Here is a 21,545-nt window from a genome sequence, read left to right as displayed (position 1 = left end):
TCAAAGCGTCGAGAAAAGACATATAAACCCCCGTCAATCCTGTGTTCAAGATACACACATCAACCAACAATAACAACAAATCGAGACCACAAATTCAATTCTTCAAACCAATACCCAATTCAATCTTCAATTCACAATGGTCTTCTCAACCACCAAGTTCCTCGCCCTCGCCGCGACTATCCCCTCTCTGACCCTGGCCGCCTGCCCCGGCCCCGACGTCAACGATGCCACCCTGGACCTGATGAAGTCGTACGAAGGCTGGGAAGCTGATATCTACGATGACGGCTATGGCAACCCCACTGTCGGATACGGACACCTCTGCGACGACTCCAAGTGCTCCGATGTCAAGTACGACATCCCCCTGAGCGAGAGCGACGGACTCAAGCTCTTCGCGGATGATATTACTGTATGCCCTACGTTGCCCGACCCCTATAAGAACATGTACCTCGCGAGAGGGGTATATACATAAATATGGAGAGAGTGAGAGAAATGCTAATAAAAATTGTCCGAACAGTCCTACCAAGACGGCGTCGCATCAGCCCTAAAGAGCTCCGTCAAGCTAAACGACAACCAATACGGCGCGCTCGTGTCCTGGTGCTTCAACGTGGGCGCCGGCGCCGTGCAATCCAGCAGCCTCGTCGAGAGGCTGAATGCAGGCGAGAGCCCGAATACCGTGGCCGAGGAGGAGCTGCCCAAGTGGAAGCTCGCGAACGGGGAGGTTTCAGAGGGTCTGCTGAAGAGACGCAAGGCCGAGGTGAAGCTTTTCCAGACGAGCTCGGAGACTTCGGCTTTGCCTGCGGACTGCTAGATCGTTCCTTCTGTATAAGGGAGAGGGCGTGGATAGACTTCAGTTGGGTAGGGTTCAGTTGACTGGGGGATGATTTGACGTGGATGATAGAAACGGGGCTGAACTGGGTTGAGTTGTATATATTGATTACTGAACTTGAATATATGATGTTTGAAGGCCAATTGTGACCAGATTCAATTCAGGAATAAACTGAAAAAAGTGCAAGTGCTAAGCTAATTGCAATGATTAGTGCTGAAATCGCCTAAAAGACCACCGTAATGTTGAACCCGAACAACCCATATCCTTGAAAAACCATCCCTGCCCATATTTTATCCACAGCAAACCCATAATACAAGACCAAGACCGTGCCATAAAGCCAGAAAATAACGACTTTTGTCTATCATCATCTATCTCTATGCAAGAAGAAAATCCCAACATCCCCGTCGCTCAGTAGGGTAATTCGGACAAAACAAAAAAACGACTCCAAATTATTAGTCTAGTCAACGTACTTGGGCATGGTCTTCATGACGCCGTCCCGAGCAATGTCCTCCATTGCCCGCGTGATCTCCTGGATGAAGCGCTCGTCACCGCGGAGATCGTCACCGAACAGGTTCTTGATGCTCAGGAGAGCATGGGGCTTGGTGCCGCCCTCGCGGGCAAGAGCCTGCAGCTGCTCGCGCATGGGGTCGTCAACCTCGAACTTGTTGCCAGCGTCGTCGATACCGTTGATGTAGCGGAACCAGGCGGCGGCAACGAAGCAGAGGCGGCGGAAGGGTCCAGTGACCCAGATGGCTTCGGCGATGGAGGGCATGATGAATTGAGGGATCTTGCCGGAGGCGTTGAGGCAAATACGGGGGATCTGGTCCATGATTGTGGGGTTTGAGAAGCGCTCGATGAGGATCTCGCAGTATTCGTCAATGTTGACGCCGGGGATCTCAGGGAGCAGAGGCTTGACTTCCTCCTGCATCATCTGGACAAGGAACTTGCGGTAGGTGGGGTGTTCGAGGACCTCGTGGACGTATTTGAACCCAGCGAGCTGGCCGGCGTAGCCAATGGCAGAGTGGGAGCCGTTGAGCAGGCGGAGCTTGTGCTTCTCGTACTGCTCGACGTCGTGGACGTCTTTGACGACCTTGACGCCGACCTTCTCGAAGGCCGGGCGGCCGTCTGAGAAGTGGTCTTCGATGACCCAGTCCATGAATGGCTCGGTCACCACGGGCCAGTCGTCCTGGATGGAGAAGTCGTTGGCGAGAACGTCCTTGTCACCCTGGGCGGTTTGCGGGGTGATGCGGTCAACCATGGCATTGGGGAAAGCGCCCTTCTCGGCGATCCAGCGGGCAACCTCCGGGTTGCGCAGGCGAGCAAAGGACTCGAGCATGTGGCGGGTGATGGAGCCGTTCTTCTGCATGTTGTCGCAGGACATGACGGTGAAGGGCTTGAGGCCGGAGGCGTGGCGGCGGGCGAGAGCGGCGTAGAGGAAACCGAAGGTGGTACGGGGAGTCTTTTCGTTGGCTGGGTCGAGATCGAACTGGATGTCCGGGTGCTCGGCCTGCAGCTCGTGGGTGTTTTCGTTGTAGTAGTAGCCGCTCTCGGTGATGGTCAGCGAGACAATGCGGGTGTCAGGGTGCGCCATCTTGGCGACGACGGCCTCGCGGTCGTCAGCAGCAAGGAGGAAGGAGTTGATGCTGCCGACAATGTTGGCGAAGCTGCCCTTGGCAGAGCGCTCAATGACGGTGTAGAGGTGGTCCTGCGAACGGAGGACGTCGCGCATCTTGGAGTCAAAGGGAGTGAGACCAACACCAGCAATGGCGTAGTCGGTCATGCCGTGCTTCTGCATCAGCTGGTCGATGTAGACAGCCAAATGGGCCCGGTGGAAGCCACCAACACCGACGTGGACGATGCCCTCCTTGACGGAGCGACCGCGAGCATAGTTGGGGGCCTTGATGCCGCCCTTGCTGGCGGACAGGATCTGGGGGAGGTTCTTTGTGTTGAGCTTGAGGGGAGGCATTGCGGCGGTGGTGTGTGAGATGGGGAGGAGAGAGAAGGAGAGAAAGAGAAGGAGGAAAAGAAGAAGGAGATGAGAGAAAAGAACAGATAAAGGACAAAAGTTCACCGCCGGTTTTGGACGGAATCTGCTGATCGCAAAAAACAATAATTCAATTCATCATTACATCATGCGGTGGAGAGTGAAAATTCAGAGCCTTTTGCCTCCTGGGGACTTGGACAGCTCTGACAGGCTGGGGTTTGCGTCAGCTGAGGGCAGGAAAATTCTCGAACGCGCTTGCCATGAAAAATCGAAATGAACGGCGAAAGCTCGAAGCTATCCTCATCCTTCAACATAAACCGGGGCAACTGGGGATGCCGGGGTGAGGGTCTCGGTCGGCCATCGTGGGCATTTCTCGGTCCGACTTAATCAGCAGCATAACTGCATAACAGTGCCAACTACGTTACTTTTAAATCGCGATTACTCCCATTGCTGTCAATTGCATCAATTGCATCAATTGCACTCAATCTCACTTCCATCGCATCCAACTCTGGCAGCTCATGAAATTCAGATCCAGAATTTGATGTCAAAAATAGACGGCCCGATGCATGCGTATCCCCTGCAAGGATGGACGCCACATAATTATTGGTGGCAGTCACTTGACCTCCCGCCGCCGCGTGATCTGCCCCTTTCTGGGGTCTAGCCCCTGAACACAGCTGACTAACATTTTATACAGGGACGTTTGTGCAGGCTGTTGTGTCGGGGGCCTGCGCTCCGACTAAAATTTATTACCAGAAGTTATCCACCGCAATGTCCACCACTTGTCCACCACAACGCGCGATATCCTGGGTGACATACTGGTTCTATCCACCATCCCAAACTCAATTGTTGTTTTTAAGTAATATCTTCACACACAATACACCTTCCCCCACGGCGCATTCCGACGCTCTCCTGAAGCTCCCTGAAAAGCTCACCGGGACGCCGACCAGCCCGACCAGCACTGACCGGTGAAGATCTTATCCCCGCAATACAGACCACGGAAGCGGAGTGAAGATCTCAATTGTTACCGAAAGAGTCAACAGATGCAGCTCACCACCTGCAAAGTGGTTTACAACACTCCTCATTCTGACAGTGCCTTCGTCGGGCACGGGGCGTTATGCCAAGTATACTGAATCTGGAATATGCCCTGTTGGGGTCGTATCGCGCTAACCGCAGGGCTGTGTAGTTAATCCACTGTCCAGTTCGCCTGGGGCGATGGGAAGGGCCTTGCCCTATCGGCTCAAACACGGCAGAGCTTATATATAAATTATAAACAGGGGTTGTGCGGGTGGCGCGGGTGAGCCTCAAGATGACACCGTTGTATTGAAGGCAGTGTTTATATATATGCCATATCCCTTCTGCTACTGTTACCTCGCTGGTTGGCCTCGTTGTTTGACCGGTATGCTGGTATGCTGGCCTTGTCGACGTGGCGCTGACTGCAGGTGTCATCTCGTATTAACCGTTGTCGAACGTTGACATGATAGATTCTGGCTTATCCCGTTCTTCCGGCCCCAGGCGCAGCATACCTCGCTTGTTCGATCCGCCTTCTGGAAGACGCCTCGTGAGACTCGACCACGGGTGCTGAAACGCCATACTGAGCCAACCAGGAGAACCACAACCCGACTTTTAAAATGCGAACCAATAGCATTTATTACTGTAAATGGTGTTCAAAGGATCATTGTTGATCTTCCATAGCGCAAAACTCAACCACCAAGCCCTCTGCATCACCTTCCCCATGGCCCTTGTCGCTGCTACATACCAATCCTCATGAAGGTTCTTTTGCAGTACACCGCGCACTGGTAGTGGTAGATGCCCATGCCACCATGCATGATAAGCTTCTGAGAACATCCCAAACCCTCAAGGGACAGAGCCCGAGTCCGCCTTGCCACGTCCTGACAGTGGCCCCTTGCATTGGAGCCTCACAACGGGGTCTCTTATTCGTTCTCCTCATACCCAAGGTATTCCACGAGTACTGATGTTCAATATCGTGACTTCGTCGGGCGCATAGGCGGTGCGTGCCCGGCTGTGGTGTTGAAGGCTATTCACACTCGCTACAACATCGTATGATACATGATATGGAGGGTTATAAAGCATACCTGCGTTCCCATTTAGATCCTGTATTACAGGCATAGAATCCAAATACGAACTTGATTTTGAACCAGAGTTTTCCTCTGACATCAACAAAATGAACACCATAATGCGGCCATCATTAGGCCAATCCGTCCAACTCGGCACGCTCTACGACGCCCGCACAGAATCCTTCCTCGACAGCTCCCTGCTCAGGATACCCTCACCCTCACCCTCACCCTCACCTTCAGCAGAAACAGAAACAGAACCTAAACCCTTCCCAACATCCTTCATAACCTCGACCCCCCAACCCAAAACCAGCACAACCATCGTGAAAACCACATCCATCGCAGAACGTTTTCAAGCCCTGAACGTAAGCCCTGATCTCGGTGCGAGCCTGCTCGCGGGACTGGTTCTCCCGCGTGGCGGCGCGAGCCAGTATCTAGCGCACCAGGGCGATACGGTCCCCGCCGTTCATCGGGCTGTGGTTTACACAGTTGAGGACAGGGCTGAGCAGTTGAGTTTCATGTCTGGGGATGTGCGCGAGGTTCTGAATTTCAAGGCGTTAGAGGGGAGTCAGGCGACGCATGTTGTTACGGGTGTTGTTTACGGGGCTAGGTCTGTGGTTTCGGCGCAGAGGAGGGTTATGCCTGGGGAGGAAAGGGGGGATGTTGAAGGGATTGTCGTGGAGGCTGTTAAAGGGTTTGTTAGTGAAGGTGAAGGGTATAAATGGTTGGATTTGCCAGAGAACCACCACCAGCAGCAGCAGCAACAGCAGCATCCGGCGAAGGTGGATGATATGCTTCGTGTTAGGACGTATACTGATGCCAGAGAGATCTTTAACGGCCAGACAGACAGTATTGCTGATGCTGCGGAGCATTTTGGCCACTTGCAAGGACATGTTCAGCGGACTGGGGGTGTGCCGTTGATGTATACCTTGCTTCCGGTGACATATCTGTCTATGCTGGGTGCTGTTTTACCTGACAACGTGGTATCAGGACAGCTTAGCAAGGAATGCTACGACCAGGTTGTTGGTCTGGTTGACCATCTTGCCTCTCTGCAGCGGACGTTAAATGCACACCACCACCAGCTTGTCCAGCACCGGGGCCTCGTTACCCAGAGTCACTTTGCCAGGGTCAAAGAGGAGGCGCGCAAGGCGATAAAGGCTGAAGAGCAATTCCGAGCTGCATACACTGCAGCGCTCCCTATCGTGCGTGATGGGATAGTAACAAGCCAGGCCGTGCTCGATATCGTCAACCAGGCAAAGTCCGATATACTCGGCCCTAACGAGCTAAACGACCTGACAAGCACATACGACAAGAAACTAGAATTCCTGTCACGAATGGTCAAAATGGGCGCCATCTTCCCCGAAGACGCCAAGTCCAAGGCCCAGGAAGTCATCGACAGGACGGGCATTTCCTACCACTCCTTCTACGTCTTCCACTTCAGCGACGCCGCCGTGGACACATCCAGCGAGTTGTGGAAAGAGAACCAGCAGCTCCTCGAAGATTTCCTCACCCAGCATCCCAAGCCTCACGTCCTGCTCATCGACTGGGACACGCAACGCCCAGACTTGACCCAGCCCTACATCGCCGAGCACGCCAATGGCTCCATCGTCGTCGAGAACCTCCTCGACCAGCGCAAGGACCTCGCAGAAAAACACCTAGTAAAATACGACAGAGCCTATCTAGAAGCAACAACCGACGTGCCAAGTTACCGCAAGTCCCTCCGAATCCCCTGTCCAGGCCCCCACTGCGACGAGCAAAACCTCTGCCTCTGGTCCTGCGCGGACTGCCACGAAACCGTCGAGTTCGGGAGCAGAGATGGCTTCTTCTACTGCGACTGCGGGCGTGTCCCGTTCCATAAATCTTCATTCAACTGCCAGGGTCCGTACCACAGGGACAAGGAGAACGGCAGGTCCAAGTCTATGTCAGACTTCTACCAGTTCGACCGCGCCACCCTGCGCGATCTTCTTCTGTCTCTACCTGAACCGCGCGAAGTCAACATCTTGATCTTGGGCGAGACGGGCGTGGGAAAATCGACCTTCGTCAACGCTTTTGTGAACTATCTTACCTTTAACTCCCTAGACGACGGGCTCAAAGACCCAAGGCTAAACTGCATAATCCCATGCTCGTTCACGACGCAGGTTGTCGACGGCGAAACCGGTCGGATGATCAGCAGAGACGTCGTGGTAGGAAAAGATAAAGACGAAGCTGACGGGTCCAAAGGCTCCTCTGCAACCCAAAAGGCCACCGTCTACCCACTATATTTCAAAGACACGCTTATCCGACTAATCGATACGCCTGGCATCGGAGACACGCGCGGGTTGGATCAGGATAAACAGAATATGGCGAACATGCTATCCATATTACGCAACTACCCATCCTTGCATGGGATTCTGATCCTGCTGAAACCGAACAATGCAAGACTAGGCGTGATGTTCCGGTTCTGCGTCAAAGAGCTGCTAACGCATCTCCATACCAGCGCAGCCCAGAACATGGTCTTTGGGTTCACGAATACCCGGGGCTCGAACTATACACCGGGGGATACATTCAAGCCGCTCGAGAGTTTACTCTCGTCCTACCAGGACGTGATCCCGCAGCTTTCCAGAGACAACGTGTATTGCTTCGACAGCGAATCATTCCGGTACTTGGCTGCGCGCAAACAGGGTATCGAGATGGGGCACGAGGATGATTACCGACGCAGCTGGGAGCATAGTGCCGCAGAGGGTGATAGACTGCTGGCGCACTTTCAGAGTCTGCGACCGCATCATACGCAGGAGACGCTTTCGCTGAACGAGACGAGACACTTGATTGCGCAGCTGACGGCGCCGATGCAGCAGATTTCTGTCGCGATCAGCGATACCATTGTGAAGAATGTGAAGCAGGTGGCGGAGCTGCGTGATGCGGAGGGGACGATGACCGGTTTGCAGGGGAAACTGGAGATTCATAAGACGAATGTTTCTGCGCAGCAGCTGGATAAACCGAAGACGGTTTGCGCGAATCCGAAGTGCGTTGAGACGGTCTTTGATGAGGCGAAGAATGAGAAGGTGCTGTTGAGAAAGAAGCTTTGTATGTCATGTATCCTACCATAGCATACTTCACCGTGGACAGTTGACATATACTAATCCTGGCAGGCCACAATCCATGCTGTCTAACAAACGTCCCAGTCGGACAAGTCGGCACCCCCCAGCTGCAGAACTGCTTTGCATTCAACGGTGAATATTGCTCCGTCTGTTCCCACAGGTGGGACGAGCACGAGCACATCCTCGTCGAGTACGCAAAGAGCGAAGAGACAGTGATAGACGCTAACGTGCAGCGAGAACTGAACACGACAGGAAGCCTGGTAAAAGCGAAGAAGAGCGCCATTGCCGCGATCGAGAGGAACATCGCCGAGCTGAAGACCGAGCATGCTGCAGTCCAGAATGCGGCTGCGAGGTTCAGTCTGTACCTAAAGAATAACTCGATAACGCATTATAATGACGCAACGGTCGAGTATCTGGAGCATCTGATCAAGGACGAGCGGACCAAGGTGCGGACCGGGGATAGCAGGCAGAGACTCGAGGCGCTGGAGAAGGACCTCGACAATTACAAGAAATTTGTCGATGCAATGGAGCAAAAGGACAAGTCCAGTTCCAGCACGCAGGCATATGCACCGCTGAATGAAGCCGGCGTTGCAAGGCTCGTGCAGAGTCTGTATAATCTGCCGCACTATGGCCAGATGCTCAACGATCTGGCACAGGTCGTGGCGAGCGCGTACGAGGCAAACTTCCGCGAGAGGCCCTATCGCATCAGCCACAGGAAGTACTGGCGAGGACGAGACTTCCAGAGTCAGCGTAGCAAACCACTGGTGAAGAAGAAGAGGGTCATATCGCCGGGCACAGCAGCCAAGCTTGGTCGCACGTTCATGCCTGGAGCTGGGCCCAGCGACTCGGTAACTGCATCAGACGGCATATGGGAAGCCGACATTGAGTTTTGGCCCACGGTGGCCACGACGTCGACTCGGACTGCGCCGGTGAGAAGTATCATGGACATGAATGGGGAGGCCTCAATGTCGGAGAAGGGCTCAGGCGGAGGCGCTGGCGCTGGCGCTGGTATTGGACAGCAGTTGGCGAACGAGTTCTCAGCGCCGCCACCGTATCCAGGACCGGGAAGGACTCGAATGGCCCCATATAATGGCCAACTCGCTAACGACCCTGAGCCAGAAAAGGAGGTCGAAAAGAAGGGAATGTGGCTGCGCTTGAAGACCAAGCTGAGGAGGAAGTAGCCACCACAGGTAAGTACGCTGCTAGATAGTTACCAGATGAGCCTTTGCGAAACAGAATAGTCCATTGTTAATGTATTTGTTTTACAACAACCATGGTGCTGCAGCTTGCGCATAGAGTAGATGGATGATGTCCACCTCACACACCAGTGCTGCCGATCCAACCCTCTCATTAGAACTACCAATCTGAGGAGACCTCAGGTCAGGACGTAAATCTGAAATAGGAGTCTTATCTTTTTTCTCTAAAGAGGTCAGAACAGGGATATTTGGTCGTACGACTCAATATCAGGAGCATGGAAAGGCAAAGTCGAGATCCAATGTAGGCCAATATCCCAGCAGTGGCAAACAGCGCAATTCACATGATTGCAAATAGCGTCTCGCACGCGACAGTCAAGCACTCGGGCACTAGCATTCGCCAACAGACGCCCCGAACAAGAGTCGCTGCAAAGCTTGGACCTTGAGCAGCACACTAACCTGTTTCGCCTCGGAGATGAGGCCGCGCAGAGACCACCTGCACCTGGCATCTCGCATCTAAAACCTTGCTTACGGTGAACAGATGAGAATTGCTTTGCTCTCAATGATCTAAACTGCCCTATCATGGCTGCCAATTCATATTTCCCAACGGTGGCTGGACTCATGGCTTTCTTTGGTGCTCCTGCGGCGCTGCTGCTGTCAGATTGTTGTAGAAAGACAACCGGATCTCGAGCCGCGTTTCCGAGTACACTGTCCAGGTGTCAGTGCACTTTAACAGTATCCAGGCCAGCCAGTGGCTTCACCGAGGACTGTTGTGGTGAGCAGTGCGAGGCTGCCAGCATGAGGCTGTCCTGTGCAACGCCGAATGTCCAGCTAGTCGGCGTCCCTCTGATCGTCTGGATATCGGTCGGGATACCGCATGATCCAGGGTAAGCCATGCTTGTGTCGATTCTAGAACACTGGGCGAGCCAAACATGGCCGGGGCAAGCACGATCTCGACTACAGCAAGCCAGTTCTGGACCATTTCGAACCAGCAAACAACACCCCAGATTGTCGGTTCTCTAACCGACAGCCTAACCCCAAGCGAAACGGCAGCAAACGGCAAAGAACTGCACTGCTAGGCCAAAAAGAATGCGGCACGCCGACGCCAGGACCCCCCTAACCGGGAGCAGAGCGAAACGCCCTTACAGGAATCGACAAAATCCCTCCAAGGATAATTCCCCGCTTCGTACGGCGTACCATCGGCTGTCATGGGCGTAATTAATCCATATCCGACCAACGTCGCGATTTGCTGGCTGCGGAGTCTGGGGAAATCGCCCCCGCAAGTCCCCCCATTCTCGACGTGCAGCAAGCACACCAAGCTACTTTGAGGGTTTTAGCTCCTTGCCAAGCAGCGTCTGCCCAGGAGTTGCACGGACGGACGCAGGATGTCGAGGTTGTGAAACACCAGATTGTTGGGATATAAGAAGCGGGCTCGTCCCACCTAGTCACCCCCTGCTTGTCTCGAACCATCCGACTCGACCGACACGATCAGCAGTTCAAGACACCATTAGCAACATGGGGAAGGATATTTCTGAGGAGAAGCATGGAGCCTCTGTCACTGAAACGGCCAATGCCGCCGTCCTCTCTGGGATGATTGCTGATAAGCCGGGGGCGACCACCAAGATCGTCTATAACGTGAGTATTCTTGCTTTGATTATATAGCAGTATAAATCTCGACTGTACTGACCATGTCTAGGCCGACCTGTATGCTGCCATCAACGAGACCAAGATCGAGAGGTGGAGCTCGACATCCATCCATCTATACTGTGCGTTCGCTGTTCAAGACTGTCGATTGTCACTAACAGGACAGTCTGTATTTTTGTCGCATTCTGCTGTGCCTGCGCAAACGGATACGATGGTATGTGCCCTTCTCATCTGTTCATCACGTTTTATACTAACAGCGCAGGCTCCCTGATGGGATCTGTCTTCGCCATGGACCACTACCAGGCCACTTTCCACACTGGGAAGACTGGCCCGAAGGTCTCTGTCGTCACCTCGCTATATACAGTGTACGTATGCTGCTCATATACGATTCTGTTCTAACAAATCAGTGGCTCCATGGTCGCAACCCCCATATCCGCCGTCATCTCGGACAGATTCGGCCGTCGCAAGTGCATGTTTGCTGGAGGATGGGTCATTATCATCGGATCAATTGTCATTGCCACTGCCAACACGCTGGCGCACTTCATCGTCGGTCGCTTCGTGCTTGGTTTCGGCATCCAGATCATGGTCGTGTCTGCGCCGGCCTACGCAGCTGAGATCTCACCTCCCCACTGGCGTGGACGTGCAGTTGGTACGCTCCATTCATACCCTCTGCATGAGCAATTACTTACTACTTATCCTGTAGGCTTCTACAACTGCGGCTGGTTCGGCGGCTCTATCCCGGCAGCCATCGTCACCTATGGGTGCAACTTCATCAACAACAACTGGCAATGGCGCGTGCCCTTCATCCTGCAGTGCTTTGCTTCCTGTATCGTGATCATCTCCGTCTGGTTCATCCCTGAATCTCCCCGCTGGCTTATGTCCCAAGGCCGCGACGAGGAGGCCATCGCCATCCTGGCCAAGTACCACGGCAACGGCGACCCCAATGCCCGTCTGGTTCGTCTGGAGGTCGAGGAGATGAAGGAGGGTATCCGCGTGGACGGCATCGACAAGACCTGGTGGGACTGTACGTGCCTCTTTCCTCCATAATGAGAATCTACTAACTTTGATAGACCGACCCTTCCTCATGTCCCACAGCGGCCGCTGGCGGTTCGCGCAGGTCATTATGATCTCCATCTTCGGCCAATGGTCAGGAAACGGACTTGGATACTTCAACCCGGCTATCTACGAGACTCTTGGATACACATCCAGCTCCATGCAGCTCCTGCTTAACCTTGTGAATTCCATTGTGGGCTGTATTGCGGCCCTGACGGCGGTCTACTTCTGCGACAGGATGCCCCGTCGAACGGTTCTTGTTTGGGGAACACTTGGTACACTTTCCCTCTTAGGATACACCATGAGCTGTGTTACTGACTATACGTACAGGCTGTGCCATCTGTATGGCCGTCAACGCCGGCGTCTCCCAACCCATGATCCCCCAGCGCGAGGCCGGCGCCGTCGACCCAACCCTAGGCCGCACAGCACTCAGCTTCTACTATCTCTTCCAAGTCGTCTTCTCCTTCACCTATACCCCTCTACAGGGTGTCGTCCCCGCAGAAGCCCTAGAAACCACAACGCGCGCAAAGGGTCTCGCCCTCTCCGGCTTCCTCGTCAGCGGCACCAGTTTCATCTCGCAGTTCGCCTCGCCCATTGCGCTCGAGAATATTAGCACGAACTATTTCTGGATCTTCGTAGGCTGGGACGTTATCGAATCCGCGTTTTGGTATTTCTTTGGGTATGTCTACTACTAATCTCCCTAATATATATTCAGAAGGGAAATAGAAATAAACCTTGCTAACGATAACAGTGTCGAGTCCCAAGGTCGTACCCTCGAGGAGCTCGAGTATCTCTACCAACAGCCCAATCCTGTCAAGGCATCCAAGCGTCGCGACAAGGTTGTTGTACAGGAGGATGGACATGTTACTGAGAAGATCTCCGAGAATGATGTGTGAGCCGTCGCCTGGGTTCTTGCCTTCCTTTCATTCCTTGCCTTCCTGTCTGGCTTGGTGGGGGTCGGTTTGTCTTCCTGGCCTTGAGCATAAGATCGTACTGTGAGGCCTGTGTCTTATTTCTCTTCTCTCTTCTGGGCTCTGGTGCCTGTCTTTCCTTTGCTCGCCGTGCCTTTGCCTGTACTTGGGCAGCTGTGTGGATTGGTCGTATACGAATTTAGCTTTCTAGCATTCAAGATCTAGAATCGTTTAATGGCATGAGTTGATGGCTTCTTTGGATTTGCGCTGTTATTGTACTCTCCGTAAGAAGTATCTGAAGAACATATGGAGAACAATATATATATATCATCCCGAGGCAAATATGGCATTTGATATTCATATGAATTTATAGGAAATACTATAAATGAGGTAGTATAGTACTAGGTAGAGGATGATCTCCTAAGCACAAGCAACTAATCTTCATACTCGTAGTTTTTCTGGGTATAGCTGTGTAGACCGGCGGAGTCTGGATGCCTTGCACAAATTATGCGTCGGGTATAAATTACAATTCCCACCAATGATGGAACACGTTATGCCCTGCATAATTGATTATGCACAGGACAGCATACTAAATGTAGTACATCCTGTTTTTAAAGTCTGGCGATTAATTTGAACTATACAGTAGATATGTGGAGTGTACCTGATTGCAGGTAATGATCAGGCCTGGTATGCTCTATCAATCATGACCTCCATAAACTCCTCCCCCAGGTGAACAGGAGAACACATTTCCCTATCACATTCCCCAAGGCGAGCGGTATTCCATATTTAAACCACGTTCCAGGCTGCCAGAGCGAGGCCTCTACCACTGCAACCGCATCACTATCCCCACCACGCCCACCCGCCACCAACTCAACCCCCCCAGCCTTGATACAAAACGCCTCAACAGCCTCCAATATAATCCCCACCGTCTCGTCCGGTTGGCTCAAAAACGGCGAATGGCTCGTTCTCAGCTCTCTATGCACGACATCAGCACCCATCGCCCTCCCCATCCCCATCTGCATCCGCTGCACCACAACCGGCAACCCGCGGTCCTCGACCGTCCCGATATACCAAACAGGCACATCCAGCCAGCCCGAATACGAATGCTCCCCGCCCTCGAATAAAGACTTTAGACTTTGGCTCGCGAGCTGTGACACCCAGTACTCGCCCTCTTCAGCGGGGAGGTCATGGTAGAACAGTTCGCGCGGGTCCGCTGTAATCTCCGCAAAGCCTGTCTCGGCATTTACACGCCAGAAGGGCGGCGGGTGTCCGAAGAAGGGGTCCATAAATGCTAGCCCTGTGAATGTGAAGCCGGATGCTATTAGAACAAGACCGATGACGGATCCCTGATTAGGGTCTGAGTGGTCGTCTGTGTTTTTGGGACAGGTAAACCCCTTGATGGCGCTATTCCCGACCATGCCGCCGTAGGAGTGCGCGAGGACGACCACGTTGCGGCCCTGCGTTGTCTCGGCTGAGATTGCATCGCGGACAGCGTCGATGTCGTCTTTGAATGTGGCAGCTGGGGTTCCCGTTGTTGAGGGGAGGGTGATGGCGATGCATTTTAGGTGGTGCTGGTCTTGCAGGGGTTTGGTGACTTTGTTGTAGCAGGTGGGCTTGTGCCAGGAGCCGGGGATGAATATCAGGGTTGGTGGATTGGACATTTTGATAAAAGTTAAGGAGGATGAGATATTGAAGTGTCGTTGTTCGGTATAATTGTGAAGAATAGGATAATTTGGTGGTTGGCGGTTCCGCCATCGGAGCCGCCGGGCGGATCCGACATGCAGTTATGCAGTTATGCAGTTAACATCTATTTTCAATGCGAGGCAGCCGTAGACCATGTATAAAGAATCAGTAATGACTGCTTGGTTTTATCTGAATGCGAATTCCTGAGAATGATTGAAATAACAAAGGCCGCATGTCGGATACCTTGTACTGTATGACGAGGAAGAAAGAACATAGAACAAGACCCTATCATCTTCTCCCCTTTTTTCCTATATATATCAGCATGGTCCAATGTATATAGACAGGTTAGGAAAAGAGCCAGGGAAGAAGCAAGAAAGAAACCAACATGACAGCCTGAACATCCATCAGAAACCTCTGTTCCAATGCAGCGACCTATTCAACTCCATTAACGGACAGGGCGTGGAAAGTGAAGACGCCGACAGAGAACCAGTGTACGAGCTTTGCGCGGCTGTGCTTTTTCAGGGACCACTTGGACAGTGTGCAAGAATTAGCCTTTGTAGATGCACAGTATAATGCTGTAAACGCGTTATCGTGTTCCTTGATGGGGTGGAGCGAATGCTTAAATAGGATAGTATGACGCTGTTTAATGGTTTAGTGAAGCGAGAGTTTCACCTTCCTTGACGCCTGGAACATCGGTGCCAACGATGTCGCCAACTCGTGGGCCACCTCGGTGTCCTCGCGCTCCGTCAAGTACTGGCAGGCCATGGTCCTGGCCACCATCATGGAGTTCGCCGGAGGGTATGCTTTGCCCCTGTCATAGTTGACCCTGCTAACCCGAGTAGTATGGGTGTAGGTGCCACCGTCGCTGATACCATCCGTACCAAGGTCGTCGACCCCTCTCTCTTCACGGGCGACGACGGAACAATGCTGATGCTGGGTATGACCTGCGCTCTCGTCGGCTCCTCACTGTACCTTACCTTTGCGACGCGGATCGGTCTCCCCGTTTCCACTACCCACTCCATCATGGGCGGTGTCATCGGCATGGGAGTTGCTCTGGTCGGCGCTGACAATGTGACCTGGTGGGGCGGAGATATCAACTCGGGGGTTGTCCAAGTTTTCCTGGCCTGGATCATTGCGCCCTTTCTGTCCGCTGCATTTGGGGCCATCATCTTCCTCATCACGAAGTATGGTGTCCTTCTCCGGCAAAACCCTGCTCTGAAGGCCTGGTACACTGTTCCCGTGTACTTCTTCATCACCTGTACTCTGCTTGCCAGTAAGTCTTATCAATGACAATATCGAAGCCACCGCTAACACTTATAGTGCTCATCGTGTGGAAGGGAGGTAAGAGCAGAATCGACCTCAACGGAGGAGAGATCGCCGGCACTGTTGTCGGAACTGGCGGCGTCATGGCAGTCCTTTCTGCCCTCTTCCTCTGCCCCTGGTTGTACCGTCGTGTCATCGTCGACGACTGGCAGCTGAGGCCCTGGCATCTGCTTCAGGGACCCCTTCTCTTCCGCCGCGGCGAAGTGCCCCCTCGTCCTGAGGGCATCAAGACTGTTCAGAATTACTACCGTGGCCACAAGACCCTGGAGGAGATCCAGGCCGAGCGTGCTGCTGGCAACGACGAGGAGGGCGCCAACAAGACCACCGGTGATGGCGCATCCGAAGAGCCCAAGGCAGAACCACAAGTCACCTCCAGCTCGAGCTCTGTAACTGCCAACCAAGAGAGCGATGCGGTTGTGATAACCGGACCCCGTCCCGAGGGAAGCAACTTCCACCCGCTGGTCATCTTCTGGCACATTAAGCGAGCATTCTTCCGGGGTATCGAGCAGGATGTTGTCTCTATGCAGAACAAGCGAAACCTACTTACCGGTGATCTCGAAATGACCCACGCTCACGCTGACCACTACGAGAACCGAGCCGAGTACATGTTCTCCTTCCTCCAGATCCTCACTGCCTCGACTGCCTCTTTCGCCCACGGTGCCAATGATCTGTCCAAGTACGTTTGACTTCCATAAGATGTGGATGATGCTAACAAGACCAGCGCTGTCGGCCCTTATGCCACCATCTACGCCGTCTGGAACTCCGGCCGCCTCGGTGGAGATGATTCAGAAACGGCGGTTCCCTACTGGATTCTGTACGTCTTCCTCGCTCTGTAGTTGGCATTCGTATATACTAATATCCCACAGTGCCTTTGGTGGCGTGTCCCTCGTCATCGGTCTCTGGACGTACGGCTACAACATTATGCGAAACTTGGGTAACCGGATCACTTTGCACTCGCCCTCGCGTGGTTTCACCATGGAACTGGGCTCTGCAATTACCGTTATTATGGCCACCAAGCTCAAGCTCCCTGTTTCCACGACCCAGTGTATCACCGGTGCCACTGTCGGTGTTGGTCTCTGCAACGGTACTTGGAGGACCATCAACTGGCGTATGGTTGCCTGGATCTACATGGGCTGGATCATTACCCTCCCTGTTACTGGCATTATCTCTGGGTGTTTGGTTGGTATTATCATCAATGCGCCTCGCTGGGGAATGCCCTTGTAGACGTCCATCTCGCGAATGAGGTATATGTGCGTGCTAAGGCTGCACTTTCCGCTCTTTACTGATTACCACTGTATTAACTAGTTACTCAACGGTTGTGATAGAGTTATAATAGTCAAGTCGATTAATGCTTGAACGTTCATCATTCATTTATTGTCCGCGATATGCTGTTTATATCTCCACCTCGTCAGCATCCGGCCAGTCCTCCCATCCATCCTCCCACATACTCCCCAGCTTCTCACACTTCTCGGCCTTACTCAACTTGCTATTCCCCATGACCTTCTCCCACTGCTTCATATCCTTATCATCCAGCAGACACTCATCAAACAACTTCGTAATCGCCTCGGGGTTCAGCCCCTCCCCAATAAACACCAGCTCCTGACGCCTATCTCCCCACTTCCCTTGGAAGTCCCTCTCGATAGACCCCCTAACGTCTTTATCCTCAGGCCACGCCTCGTCCGGGACTTCCGCAAACCACGGCCCACCAGGTCCAACTGTAAGCATACCGCCAGCTTGACTCCACTCGCCGAAATGCATAGGACGGGTTGCGAGCCAGAAGAAGCCTTTTGAGCGGAGAATGGGGCCAAAGGCTGCGCTGTTGCGTTTGTTGGATAGGATTAGGTCTTGGTCTGGTTGGTCGAAGTCGTCTATTTCGGTGTCGCTCTCTTCTTCTTCTTCCTCGTCATCTTCTTCGTCTTCAGCTTCGTCTTCTTCATCGTCATTCCCGTGTCCGTGGTCGTGAGCATTCATTGACTGCAGAAGGATGAACTTGTCATGGATCAGAGAGAACAGTCGACGCGGATGAAACGGTCGTCTGGCCGAGTAGACAAAGTTGTTAATCCCGTACCTGCAAGAGTCAGTAAATTCTTCCTAATACTTAGGTGGAAAGAGCATACTCCAGCGTTTCCGGCCTGGGGGCAACCCTATTCCCAACCCCCGTCGTCATCACGGTCATCTCATGCAAACTCCTCAACCACCCAGCACCACTCGCGGCCTTCAAGAAATTAAATCTACCCGTGCCAATAATCTCATTCACATCAACACGACTATACGACGTTTCAATAAGCTTGGCATCGGGGTTTAGAAGCCCAATCAGCCGTCTGATCTTGGCCTTTGTGGCTTCGTCCACCGTCTCGATCTTGTTCATGATCAGCACGTCCGCGAACTCGATCTGGTCGACCATGAGGTCAGAAATCGTGCGCTCGTCTTCAGGGATGATGGCGTCGCTGCCGTAGCGGTCGGACAGGAACTCAGCCGTGTCGAAGTTGGATAGCAGGTTGAAGGTGTCGATTACGGTGACGGTTGTGTCGAGTTTGGCCAGGGTATGCAGGCCGCCCATTTTGGCTCTACATCTAAATTAGTATATGTATCGTCAATGTGAATGTGGATGAGGGGACATACATTTCCTCAAGAACCTTCTTATCATCCTCATCCATCTGCATCTGTACACCGTTATCATTGTCCACGTCCATCCCCTCCATCTGCCCCTCTGCTTCAAGCATCGCCGAGCTGAACTCAGCTGTGAAGGTCTCAGCAACCTGCATGGGCTCGCTGATACCCGTACTCTCGATAACGACATAGTCCACTTCTTTCTTTTTCGTGAGTCGGGCCAGTTCGGCCAGGAGGTCGCCCCGCAGTGTACAGCAGATACACCCGTTCTGGAGCTGGATGAGCTTTTCTTTCGTTTGGGAGACTTTGTGGTGGGTGATGAGGGCGGCGTCGATGTTTAGTCTTTATATGAACTGTGGTTAGTTTGGCAGTTGCATTGCGGAGAGGAGGGTTATAACGTACGAGCTCATGTCGTTGACAATGACTGCAATGCGGAGACCATGCGAGGGAGACTTGAGGATATGTTCTAGTAAGGTTGTTTTACCACTCCCCTTGGTCTGTTAGCAATCTCTTTTATTATCAGCGGGTCTATGGGTGAGGAGAATACCAGGAACCCCGAGAGAAGGGTAACAGGGAGCTGGCGAGACTCTTCGTCTTTGGCAATCATTCTGCTATCTTTGCAGGAAGACAAATAAACTAGATATCTCTAGAAAGTAGAAAAGTAGAGAAAAAGGATTCCAATTCCGAACAATTTGTGCGGCTTTCCCACCTTATATACAGTCTCGCTGTTCAAACCCTTAGTATTCCCCCAAGGTATCTCGCCAATGTATTCCGACACCCTATCCCTGGTATTCACGCATCGAATGTAGTATGGAGGTGTTTATGGGGTATGGGAAATGACATTTACTTCAATGTGATTCGTCGGTGCAATCTCCAAGGTACCTGGTCTGGCTATCCCAAGGTCCCCAGTTAGGGCAACCGTCTTGATAACGAAATTACATCGGCTGTGATTGGTTCTCGTTCGGTAGACAGTGTTTGGTCTGGGGTTTAAAATGGCCATGAAAAATAACTGCTGGAAATTATTCGGTTTGCTGAGTACGTTGCGGTTTGTTGTTCGATTTGGGCCATATGCGGTCAATGTGGTGGGCAGGCCTCGCCACTACACGATCTCGCCAATTCAGAAGGTCCAAATAAATTGACGATGCAAGGTCGTTTCAGTCTGCATTTCAATGGCCTTCCGGTTCTTTAGGCAGATTTTGGTAGTACATATTATATCCGTGACTGGAACAAAACGGCGTTACCGGAACAGTGTGTGAAATTCGCCCAAATCTTGTTCCATAAATTATAACATACAGCAGGCCGACCTAAATACCACTAACGATTGATACTATTCCCGGGTCATTAAATCCAGGCCGATTCACTTCCTGTCGTAACAAACGGCAGCATCGCCTCTCTTAGCCGAACATTCCTATACCAAAAGCACTCGGATGCAGACAAAGTCAACACACCCACAAAGGTCCAGCTCGCAAGATCATAGATGGCCTGATCACATCCGTGATTAAGCGTTATTAATAGTGATTTTAGTAATATCTTGGTAGCTATAATATCAGGTGTCAGTTATTGCTTTTAGCCGTTGCTTGGCTATGAAGTATATTTTAGCGTGATTGAGAGAGACAATATATATGTTATTTAACTTTAACCTGAAACATCCAATGGCTAAGCTAAAAATAGTAGAAAAATTCAGAGCCAACTAAACTAGCTAGTATATATAGCTGTTACCATTAACTATAAGCTTGAGTCACCTGGAGGCACTCAGGGGGTTCCCTTCTCTTACGGCAGCTTACAATAAGTTTGAGGTACATTAGATATATATATATTTCTTTAGCTGATAGAAAGGACACGAGAAGGGTTCAAACTTCCAACACGTTCTGTACGCAAAACGCCAGAATATACCATAACTCGTCAATCTCGGCGTAGAACTTCACCACATAAAGTCCCTGCACTCTGCTAGCAGAAACTTTTCTGCGCGGAACAGCTCACGGACAGCATCCCAGCCCCGCTCGAGCCGAACAATTGGGAGATTTGCCTCTTTCCATTCGTCGAAGCCGGTAGCTGACTCTGTTTCCCCAGCCCCGGTATCCGGATAGGATGCTGCCGTAGGGGATTCGGCCGTCGGAGCCGATAGGAGACCGCATACCTCCAAAGCACGCTTCGGAGGTACAGTCAAGCGGCCTCTTTTAAAGACCATCCGGGTCACCGCAGATGCAAAGACATGTTCGTGTGGGTCTTGCTTATCAGGTACCGCAGGTCTCATCTGCTTGCTGTTGATGGAAGGATGGGCCTGCATGAGGTAGCATCTGGGCCAAAACTTGCTACTATCAACAAAATGCGTCACCATATAAATCCACTTATCATCCCAGCTCGCGACTCTGGTCCAGATTTCGTACGGTTGGAATGGCTTGATTTCTCGATGAAAGGTGCACGAAATCGCGCTGACGATCAAGTTGCAATGCATCGAAGATCTAATCCGTAAGAGGATGGGCGCAAAGAGTAACCCACTGATGCGACATTTACTTTCTAGTGATTAGTATTCCTGGCGCCTATTGGCATGTGCGCTCTCGATACATCGAGATCGGTGATGTAGGTCGAATTGGATTTATGGATGTTGAAGTCCCCCTCCGTTGCTGGAGACCGTGACCTGACCACTGCCGGGAGAAAGACATGGTGGTGTTGGAGCGCCTGGCTTGACCTTGTGCGGGTGAGGTAGCCCATTGCGAGGGCACCGAAAAAGCGAAACTAGAAGGTTAGTGTCGGTTCAGGGGAGGAGAGAGGAACTTGGATTCGGAGCTTACATGCCACATGAATGGTAAGTTCTTGAGACCCAGACCTAGTACCAGGCCGAGGCACCACATCCAGAATCCCATGTCGAACATACGTGGACCAGAACAGCTGTACGTAGGCTGCTGTAGCCGCAGATGTACAGACGGACATCGGTTATATACTCCCATACCGAGGTGCCCGGGCTCGCTTACAACAGACGTATACTTGTGCGATGTTTTCCGCGGCACTGCAGGTACCCACTCGATAGCCGCGGGACTCAAGCCAGAGTATACTCTGGAGGAAACGGCTTTAAAGGGGTCAACGAGAGCCCTCAGATCCCAGATGGGACAAAGGATACTGTCTCACCATAATCAGTAACCCGACAACGACTCTATTGAATCATGGCCGA

General features: G+C 52.3%; 9 protein-coding genes across 9 annotated transcripts; 5 read left to right on the top strand and 4 right to left on the bottom strand.

The window, feature by feature from the left end:
• Positions 1 to 136: 136 nt before the first annotated feature.
• Positions 137 to 808, top strand: ASPSYDRAFT_56739 (lysozyme; the record flags this gene model as incomplete). Its single annotated transcript, XM_040849266.1, has 2 exons — positions 137 to 406; positions 515 to 808. The coding sequence occupies 2 exons, from the start codon at positions 137 to 139 to the stop codon at positions 806 to 808; spliced, it is 564 nt and encodes a 187-aa protein (XP_040705238.1).
• A 475-nt stretch (positions 809 to 1,283) lies between these two features.
• On the bottom strand, positions 1,284 to 2,792 carry ASPSYDRAFT_29920 (mannitol dehydrogenase family protein; the record flags this gene model as incomplete). Its single annotated transcript, XM_040844704.1, has 1 exon — positions 1,284 to 2,792. The coding sequence occupies one exon, from the start codon at positions 2,790 to 2,792 to the stop codon at positions 1,284 to 1,286; it is 1,509 nt and encodes a 502-aa protein (XP_040705237.1).
• A 638-nt stretch (positions 2,793 to 3,430) lies between these two features.
• On the top strand, positions 3,431 to 3,785 carry ASPSYDRAFT_43367 (uncharacterized protein). The gene has a single exon (XM_040846634.1). The coding sequence runs from the start codon at positions 3,579 to 3,581 to the stop codon at positions 3,777 to 3,779; it is 201 nt and encodes a 66-aa protein (XP_040705236.1). The 5' UTR covers positions 3,431 to 3,578; the 3' UTR covers positions 3,780 to 3,785.
• Positions 3,786 to 4,992: 1,207 nt separating this feature from the next.
• On the top strand, positions 4,993 to 10,231 carry ASPSYDRAFT_29919 (uncharacterized protein; the record flags this gene model as incomplete). The annotated part of the gene is made up of 5 exons (XM_040844703.1): positions 4,993 to 7,945; positions 8,011 to 9,136; positions 9,386 to 9,456; positions 9,694 to 10,039; positions 10,066 to 10,231. The coding sequence occupies 5 exons, from the start codon at positions 4,993 to 4,995 to the stop codon at positions 10,229 to 10,231; spliced, it is 4,662 nt and encodes a 1,553-aa protein (XP_040705235.1).
• A 124-nt stretch (positions 10,232 to 10,355) lies between these two features.
• ASPSYDRAFT_828030 (putative MFS lactose permease) lies at positions 10,356 to 12,942 on the top strand. The gene is made up of 9 exons (XM_040851172.1): positions 10,356 to 10,787; positions 10,849 to 10,918; positions 10,963 to 11,010; positions 11,059 to 11,161; positions 11,204 to 11,445; positions 11,500 to 11,820; positions 11,867 to 12,124; positions 12,180 to 12,528; positions 12,601 to 12,942. The coding sequence occupies exons 1-9, from the start codon at positions 10,668 to 10,670 to the stop codon at positions 12,743 to 12,745; spliced, it is 1,656 nt and encodes a 551-aa protein (XP_040705234.1). The 5' UTR covers positions 10,356 to 10,667; the 3' UTR covers positions 12,746 to 12,942.
• A 354-nt stretch (positions 12,943 to 13,296) lies between these two features.
• ASPSYDRAFT_43362 (alpha/beta hydrolase) lies at positions 13,297 to 14,486 on the bottom strand. Its single transcript, XM_040846633.1, has one exon. The coding sequence runs from the start codon at positions 14,419 to 14,421 to the stop codon at positions 13,462 to 13,464; it is 960 nt and encodes a 319-aa protein (XP_040705233.1). The 5' UTR covers positions 14,422 to 14,486; the 3' UTR covers positions 13,297 to 13,461.
• Positions 14,487 to 15,015: 529 nt separating this feature from the next.
• ASPSYDRAFT_130990 (inorganic phosphate transporter) lies at positions 15,016 to 16,990 on the top strand (the record flags this gene model as incomplete). The annotated part of the gene is made up of 6 exons (XM_040840570.1): positions 15,016 to 15,020; positions 15,104 to 15,241; positions 15,286 to 15,716; positions 15,764 to 16,442; positions 16,488 to 16,580; positions 16,633 to 16,990. 6 exons carry the CDS (start codon positions 15,016 to 15,018, stop codon positions 16,988 to 16,990), a joined length of 1,704 nt encoding a protein of 567 aa, XP_040705232.1.
• A 168-nt stretch (positions 16,991 to 17,158) lies between these two features.
• ASPSYDRAFT_147028 (CobW domain protein) lies at positions 17,159 to 18,983 on the bottom strand (the record flags this gene model as incomplete). The annotated part of the gene is made up of 5 exons (XM_040841675.1): positions 17,159 to 17,834; positions 17,884 to 18,333; positions 18,389 to 18,718; positions 18,779 to 18,867; positions 18,924 to 18,983. The coding sequence occupies 5 exons, from the start codon at positions 18,981 to 18,983 to the stop codon at positions 17,159 to 17,161; spliced, it is 1,605 nt and encodes a 534-aa protein (XP_040705231.1).
• Positions 18,984 to 20,297: 1,314 nt separating this feature from the next.
• On the bottom strand, positions 20,298 to 21,240 carry ASPSYDRAFT_56733 (thioesterase family protein; the record flags this gene model as incomplete). The annotated part of the gene is made up of 3 exons (XM_040849265.1): positions 20,298 to 20,874; positions 21,009 to 21,112; positions 21,169 to 21,240. 3 exons carry the CDS (start codon positions 21,238 to 21,240, stop codon positions 20,298 to 20,300), a joined length of 753 nt encoding a protein of 250 aa, XP_040705230.1.
• Positions 21,241 to 21,545: the final 305 nt, after the last annotated feature.

Source organism: Aspergillus sydowii (assembly GCF_001890705.1).
Source record: "Aspergillus sydowii CBS 593.65 unplaced genomic scaffold ASPSYscaffold_3, whole genome shotgun sequence".
NCBI lineage: Eukaryota > Fungi > Ascomycota > Eurotiomycetes > Eurotiales > Aspergillaceae > Aspergillus > Aspergillus sydowii.
This window is presented reverse-complemented; position numbering and strand designations above follow the sequence as displayed.

What these genes read in the sequence shown, in the direction of transcription:
- ASPSYDRAFT_43367 (XM_040846634.1), top strand. Translation starts at nt 3,579, where the DNA reads ATGTCCACCACTTGTCCACCACAACGCGCGATATCCTGGGTGACATAC.
- ASPSYDRAFT_828030 (XM_040851172.1), top strand. Translation starts at nt 10,668, where the DNA reads ATGGGGAAGGATATTTCTGAGGAGAAGCATGGAGCCTCTGTCACTGAA. An exon ending in CCACCAAGATCGTCTATAAC is followed by an intron (nt 10,788 to 10,848) that starts GTGAGTATTCTT and finishes GACCATGTCTAG; the next exon opens with GCCGACCTGTATGCTGCCAT. An exon ending in GACATCCATCCATCTATACT is followed by an intron (nt 10,919 to 10,962) that starts GTGCGTTCGCTG and finishes CTAACAGGACAG; the next exon opens with TCTGTATTTTTGTCGCATTC.
- ASPSYDRAFT_43362 (XM_040846633.1), bottom strand. Translation starts at nt 14,421, where the DNA reads ATGTCCAATCCACCAACCCTGATATTCATCCCCGGCTCCTGGCACAAG.